This window comes from Acyrthosiphon pisum, chromosome A3, assembly GCF_005508785.2.
Source record: "Acyrthosiphon pisum isolate AL4f chromosome A3, pea_aphid_22Mar2018_4r6ur, whole genome shotgun sequence".
NCBI classification, from domain to species: domain Eukaryota; kingdom Metazoa; phylum Arthropoda; class Insecta; order Hemiptera; family Aphididae; genus Acyrthosiphon; species Acyrthosiphon pisum.
Window position 1 is genome coordinate 13,235,791 of NC_042496.1, and position 7,816 is coordinate 13,243,606.

The window sequence follows — 7,816 nt, forward strand, 5'->3', positions numbered from 1 at the left end:
TTAGACGTTACTACATTAGGTTAAATACATTTTTGGAAAAATAATTAATAGGTTTTTGTTAACTCTAAATAAATTACCGTAGATACTTGAGATTTTCACTGGTTTTATATAAGCAGGTTCTGTACACGATAAAATTTTCAAAATATTTGGATTTGTTTTGAACTGTTAAAGGACATTTTTAGTTTCCAATTTGTTTAGTTTTTTTAAGTAATTCTATGAAGATTATTCTATGAAGCACACAAGTTTTCACAAAATTAACATGTTTATTAGCTGTATACATTTTGATTTTTATTTATCCTGGAAAAAGTTCAATGTATTATGCTATTTGATTTTGATTATTGCCTGTCAATAGAATAATGTACATGTTTGTGTCCACGTATGTGTATATTTTACTAAATACTATAGGCTAAGTATTATAATATCTACTATAATACTAAGGCAGAAGGCTTCTAAGTTCTAATACATTGTTACAATATTAAAAATATACAATTTTTTTTAAAGTTTAAAGCATTTAAAGTTCAAATTTCGATAAAATAGGTACGTAAAATTATGAAAATTCACAAATTATATTGAGTTAGATATTCATAAAAATTTTTGTTTTTAAATCTAAATTTTAAGATTTGAAAATTTAATTCAATATTCCTGATAAGTATGTCCACCTTCATTAAACAAAAAAAAATATTTTCCGGCAAGTCAATATAATAACTTGGTAAATTTAATATAAAATATGCTTAGATGACAAACTATCTTCGCATAGAATTGTTTTTCGTATTATATAATATTATATATTGAATTGTAATTTAACACCATCCATTACAGTGACCAACGTGTAACCTACTGTACAGCATAACGAGTAACGACACCCATTTGTCCACCTTTTTATACTTTTGTCTTCATCCTTCAACTGTACCTATTTTGATCATAATTTATTGATGTTTTTGTTTGTAATTATTTAATATTTTTGTTTGTTCTTTGGTTAAATTGTTTTACTTATTAGAATGCATTTGACTACGGGTTCCTCTCTCTATTTTTTTCATGCATTATGTCATAGGCGCAAATAGAGATTCGGGGGGGCTAATAGGGCCTCACTTTGATAATATTGAATAAGCTTAAAACAAAATGTAGGAAATGTTTGAGAGGGCTATGGACATTTTTTGGGGAGGCATATCCCCTAAAGCCCCCTATTTGCACATATGCATAATGTACTAATAATTAATGTATTTTGAAAAGGCACTGCGCATCCAACTAAATGATAATAATTTATAGGTAATAAATAATAATAATAATAATAAATCTGGACCTATTATTACCACTGCCATCACCTCCATACCAAGTAACATAAAAAAATATATAAATATTTAACAATCATGTTCCTATATTATTTTCTATTTCTTTTTATGCTCATCTATTAGGTAGTGGTGGTGAGGGGGACGCTATTAGTTTGTTATACATGAGAAGCTTAACAAGGATCCCACACAAGTGTTGTAAGCTGTTGCTGTGCCGCGAATGGTATATAACATATTACAATTGTATCACACAGACACACAGTTACATCTTATATAATGCTTTTGTAAACCACTCAAAAACTGACTGGTGATATTCAAGGGGGTAACCAAGGGGTGGAATGGGGTAAATTTCCTCCCTCTGTGGTCCTCACCATAGCTAACAAGTATATTAATGTTTAACAAAATTTTAATTGGGGTAAAAATGTATTTAAAAATACACCTGGTTACCTCTCTCCTGATTTCTAGCTGCGCTCTAGATTACATCAACATGGTAAAACATTAGGTAAGAAGGACTTGTATTATAAATAAATCCATAAAAGTTCAGTTTGTTCATATAATTAATTAAACTTACACAAAATAATAATTATTTAGGTCACTAATTTTAGTTTAAATGGTTTCTTAGCTCACAACACTTTTTTAAATTGTAAATATGTACCAAATATTGCAGTTCTATATGGTATACAAGTATACAGCCTAATTATTTAATTAAAACTGATTATTTTACATATAGTTTACATAATAATACAATTACTAGGTACCTTTTTTAGATTTTTGTTGAAACATACTCTTCATATCCATAGGACTATGACCAATCATAGTTTTTATATCACCAGCAAACTTATAAACATGTTTTCCTTTAGCTCGTTCTATAATACCTTTTCCATAATGGTATCTTAATGCTGAAGCCATTTTATTATAATCCATTCTCCAGTTATTTTTAACCAAACCCCACATGATACTAACAGTATTTGGTTTTATTATTTTGAATGTTCCTTCATTATCAATCCATTCAATCACATTTTGATATTCACTATCTGTTAATAAATTTAGTAAAAATTGCCAAATTTCAACATCATGATTAAAATCAGAATTTGAATACATTTTATTTTTATAGTTTAAAAGTGCATGTATATTGATACATCCTTCATCATTTTGTTTAATGTATACTTTGTGCATAGTTTTTAGCAGACAGACATGTGTCCAAAAATCATCTTTTGAAGACTTATCTTCTAAACCAGTTATATTCCAACAAAAATTGTCCGAAGTTAACTGTTTGCCATTTATTGTTGATTCAGTAATATTTAAATTAGTTAAGTTGTATTCAATTTTAGCCCATTTCATCCAAGTACATACATGTGCCTAGATAAAATATAACATCAAGATAATCTTTTATTTTTATAAATACCTACAATTGTTTTACTACACAAACGTAATAAAACAATTATCTAATGTCAATGGCTAAATGAGATCTCTTTCTGAGCGTAGTCCATATCTTTATAGTTTATGAGTCTATATATTATACTGTATAGCAGGGGTGGCCAAACTTTTTTTGATTAAGATCTACTGAGGGCATATTTTTTCTTTTAGGATCGACTAATGTAAAAAAATTATTTAATATTAATAATAAACATACTTATATAAATAATAAAATTAAAGTGTTGAGTTATCTAAAATGAGTGTTTCACATTAAATTTCTAAATAATTTTAAAATGTATTAACATTTTACTGTTCATGTAGAAGCGTGTCGTTGCATATATCATGGCCAAATGAAGACTCCGTGCTTAAGTCTAAACCTAACCTACTCAACTTTTATAAATTTCATGTGAGAAAATGCCATTTCACACTAACAGGTTAGTCCGAAATATATGTATTTAATAACTGAATCTACTAGATGACAAATGCATAAGAATAATTAATAAATTCTAACAAGGGGATAGACTTAGAAATTGTTCAAGATCGACCGTTTGGCCACCCCTGCTGCATAGGATGTAGGTACATCAAAATATAGACAATGTTGAAACCAACTAACAAGAGTGTTAACGTCATAATTTATTCTTTTAGTTATAAGTAAATAATTATTTTAAAAAGTAGTTTTCTTATTACACCAAAATTAAAATTGTCTTTTATAAACTATTAGTTGAAACTATGTACTTATCAGTTTAACAATATGGTTCTGTGATAGGTACTATAAAAAGATATTATTTATTAGACTATTACAGTATATGTAAATAATAATAGGTACAATTTATTATATTGAAAATTAACTTGTATTATACCTACTGTAGATAATTATATTTTGTTTTGTCAGTTTAATATTAACATTATTATTCTCTAAATATGTACGATATATAAAGAGTTGATCAGGTATAAAAATATATTGTTTAACATTTACCTACTTTTTAATTATTATTTATTGTATTATACCAACCTGATCCCATTTACATGGATCTTCGGGTAGTTCTAATTTTTTGTAAAACTGTTGATCAACAATCCAGTGATATCCATTTTTATCAAACACTTTGCAATTCCCATTGTCAAATGTTCCAGCATTTGTTCTTTTACCAATCACAAAAACGGTTTCATGCCACTCTGCTGACTCCATCTAAAAAATTGATTGATTCTTCTAAAATATTTTTTATTATTTTTTAAAATAAATGCATATTATAGGTACATAGGTATAATAGGTATTATAATACTCTTTCTCTGCACATAATAATATGTTACCTACTGGCTACTGCCTGTAATTGGTTCCACAACATTGTATGTATTACCCTTGCCCCTGAAGTAAATAAATACATAATATTATTAATTATGACAAGTTTTATAAAAAAAACTTAGCATGACATAGGCACACCACACCTACCGTAACCGTAGAAGTGTATTTGTCGTATTTCAAACTTGTTTGATGACACACAAACTGGCTGAAGAAATGGTCATCAATATTTTAGGGGTAAACGTTTAGACATTGATTTATTAATGTATAGAACTATAGAATATGTCACCGATACCTATTACAGCTGATGTTTCATTTATGTGTATGTTTAATCTGTGTGGCATTGCTTGTTGCCGGGCTTATACTGTGCCTGTAATTTTTTCGGTCATTGATAATATATAATTTTATTATGCATGATATTATGTATAATGTATATACTATCCTCAGATTTCTATACAATACAGTATAATATATTTTAATATTTGATAAAATTATAATAACTAAACTAGGTATAAAAAAAAAAACAAATAGTAGTAGTAGTACAGTTTATAGGTATTATATTATTATGCTTTTTTATAATTGTAATAAATGTATTATAACTTTATTGATAATAGAATAAAATAATAAATGTATGTAGTATAAGCATAAGTCATAAATTTAAATGTACACCTATATAGATTGTATCATTGTATAAATATAATATTATGGAATATAATTTTTAATTTATATAGATGAAGTTTCGCTGATGAATGATTTCAGTATTCAGCATAGAATTGTATACTCTGTGGTATTCAGTAATCAGTGCCTGACAACTGATAAGTGATACCATAACAATAACTTCAGTTATTTGATTTCGTTTAGTTAATCTTAATGCCCCGAGTCCGAACTATAATTAATAATATAAATTATAAATTATTATTATATTATTATATCTTAATAATTATTTAATGTTTCTGTTAATGCTTAATACACAGAGTTTTTAATATTATTATTATTATTATTCTGTGCTTAATGGTAATCAATACTCATCGTTAATCACTTGTTCATTCTATTGTTTTTGTAGTATTTATTTATGATTGCGTGACATTTTTGAAAACATTTACTGTAGAAGTAGTAGTTATTACTACCTAGCGGTTAGCATATATTATAATCATTTTTTCGTAAACTATACTATTCTTATGAATGTTTTGAATAATATAAGCAAATAATATTGATTTCTCGACTTTACAAGGTCAGTTCATAGAAGTATAATATTCATATCAGTGCTTGTCAAACACTTTTGTTACCACTTGAACAATGTCATCAAAACCAATATTGTTAAAGGTTTTATTTTTCATTAATTTTTTAATTACATAGTAGTTTTGTGGTTTTCTGATTTCAGGAGAAACCATTTTGCGACATGGAAGGCATCAATATACAAATTGAACCGTGTAAGACTTATTTTAGCGATGGATGTGTAGAAACTGCAGGAACTGATGAAACAGATTTACTGAGAGGAGAATCTAAAGCTGATTCAGTTGAATCTGTTAGTATTATAGTTTTACCGGTATTGATTTCGTATTTATGTATGGTTTTGTTATTTGAATCCATAGACTAATAATTGGCCGTCATGGTTGTTAAAACAATCAGCAGTAATTGGTTATGGTGCATTGAATACAGTTGATTACCTTGGTGAATCTTTGGCTAATTTTTTTGGTATCACTACGCCTAAATATCAGTTTGAAATAAACTATCATAACAACATAATGCAAGAAGTGAGTGTTATTTGTTTATAAATAATTCAAAATTATTACTAGATTATAAAGAAATGTTAGTAATAAGTATTTATGTTGTGGCTCAAATAGGTAAAATTATTTCTAAACCCCTTACCTATAATTTACCTTATCAACTTGACTGGTTTTCATAGACTTTTGAACAAATGATTTTCAAACTAACTAATTACGATCACTAAGCAAAAAAATTATCAAAGTTTGAACTGGTTGATAACATATTCTAAGTTATAACAATATGCACATTAAGACAAAATATATATATATGATGGAAAAATCCAGCATATTTTAGATAAATATGGATTTTATTAATTAATTCACAATATCTAATCAATATCTCGCTATTAGAGATGTTTACACTTAACAATTACTGTATGTGATTAAAAATTATAAAAATAATTAGTGTACAAATGAAGTTGGTATTGAAATAGAAATTGTAATTTAATAAATTATGACTCATACAAAACAATGTTATTACAAGTTAGTATGTACACAATTATATAATTTACAGGGATATTAATTTATAAGCCTTGCACTCAATATCCCTCTTTAAATCCTAATCTAATCCAAACATTGCTTTAACTGGTCAGGTTAAAGAATATTGAGTGTTCTATGATAAAATAATAAACTAAATACTTATATGTGTATATTGAGTTATTTATAAGTACAATAACAATTTATGATTATTGATTGCATTTTAATGTGTGTTTTTTTTTTTTTTTTTTTGATATGTTATTAAATTGAATATAATAGTTAGGTATTAAATAAATACATAAATATAATTTTTTTAGATGAATGCGGAAAAAGTTGTCAATGAAGAAAATATGAAAGGATGGACACAACAACCTCCAAAATGTATTATAACAGCAGAACCATGTTGAGTTTACATTCCCCATTACTTATTTGATTTAAAAAAAAAATACTTTTAATTTGTTCAATTACAAATAATACTATATAATATTTTGAATTTTTTATATATTAATTGATTTGTGAAATCTACATTGCTCTACAATTGATTATTTATGTATTTTCTGGACCACTGAAAATTATACTTACCATGTTTATGCCTGTTAAATTAAGTAAAATCCGTCTAAGCTAACTTTCCTCAGACAGATAAAATATAATTGTCAATTTATCAATAAGTAAAATTTAAACATTTATTTTTATTGCAAGTATTAAAAAATATATAAGCTCAAAAAGTATTAACAATATTGAAACTTTTAAAATAATTTGATAGATGTTTTAATCACATAGTTTTGCATTAACGAATTATTAGTATTATATATTATAAAAAATAGATTACCACTTACCTCTACTTGACGGTGTTTTATTAATTATTAACTTTTTCAAATATTTATTTAAGGATAACATTTTGTGAATTATCAAACTATTATTCTTTATATTCTTTATTATTAAGTATTTTTATTGATTACTAATTCTCAGAAGTTAATGACTTTGATTTTGTATTTTTGTATGTCTTGGACAATACTTAATTAACTTAAAATATATTTCAAAAATATTCAAATCTAAATAACTAATTTTATTTCATATTAGTTAAAAAAAAATTGTAATTTCATGTTATTGTAAACCAATTTTTACAGCTTAATCGCATTTTCTTGTACGATACATATTAAATTTTAATCACTCAAAATCAAATAATTTGAAAAAATATTTTTAATATCTGTTTCATAAAAATAGAATTATACTATTGATTTTTTTGTATTTTATTATTTAATTTATAAAATGAATTAGAAAAATTATTATTTATCTTGATATTTTTATGGTTTTTAAATTCTTTAACTACCTTTTTAAATATTTTTAGTTCATATTTGCATTTGTTTAGTTCATTAGCTTCTGAGCCCTATTGATTACCATTTACTATTTAACAAACAAATATGATATTTTGTAAATTAATTTAAGGATACTTTTTTCTAGGAAATGAAATGAATGTATTGTTATAAGATTAAAATAAATACATTAATATTTTTATTGTTAAAATATTTTATGTATTATTTTATATAAATAAAAAAAATAACCGTACCGTGTAA

The 7,816-nt window shown here is 25.3% G+C and overlaps 2 protein-coding genes across 6 annotated transcripts; one reads left to right on the plus strand and one right to left on the minus strand.

The window, feature by feature from the left end:
• Positions 1–1,825: 1,825 nt before the first annotated feature.
• LOC100568678 (protein C-ets-2) lies at positions 1,826–4,752 on the minus strand. 3 transcript variants are annotated; one of them, XM_003247691.4, is made up of 4 exons: positions 4,150–4,752; positions 4,015–4,065; positions 3,715–3,888; positions 1,826–2,645 (listed from the first exon to the last, which is right to left on the minus strand). In XM_003247691.4, exons 3-4 carry the CDS (start codon positions 3,886–3,888, stop codon positions 2,037–2,039), a joined length of 783 nt encoding a protein of 260 aa, XP_003247739.1. In that variant the 5' UTR covers positions 4,015–4,065; positions 4,150–4,752; the 3' UTR covers positions 1,826–2,036. The 3 variants fall into 3 exon arrangements, with proteins under 3 accessions (XP_003247739.1, XP_008187796.1, XP_008187798.1); XM_008189574.3 differs by having other exon boundaries at positions 4,011–4,065; positions 4,150–4,485; XM_008189576.3 differs by having other exon boundaries at positions 3,958–4,065; positions 4,150–4,485.
• Positions 4,753–4,821: 69 nt separating this feature from the next.
• LOC100169265 (protein FAM177A1) lies at positions 4,822–7,816 on the plus strand. 3 transcript variants are annotated; one of them, XM_003247692.3, is made up of 4 exons: positions 4,822–5,230; positions 5,381–5,524; positions 5,592–5,753; positions 6,560–7,816. In XM_003247692.3, the coding sequence occupies exons 2-4, from the start codon at positions 5,399–5,401 to the stop codon at positions 6,647–6,649; spliced, it is 378 nt and encodes a 125-aa protein (XP_003247740.1). In that variant the 5' UTR covers positions 4,822–5,230; positions 5,381–5,398; the 3' UTR covers positions 6,650–7,816. The 3 variants fall into 3 exon arrangements, with proteins under 3 accessions (XP_003247740.1, XP_008187800.1, XP_001943282.1); XM_008189578.3 differs by having other exon boundaries at positions 4,865–5,132; XM_001943247.5 differs by having other exon boundaries at positions 4,903–5,322.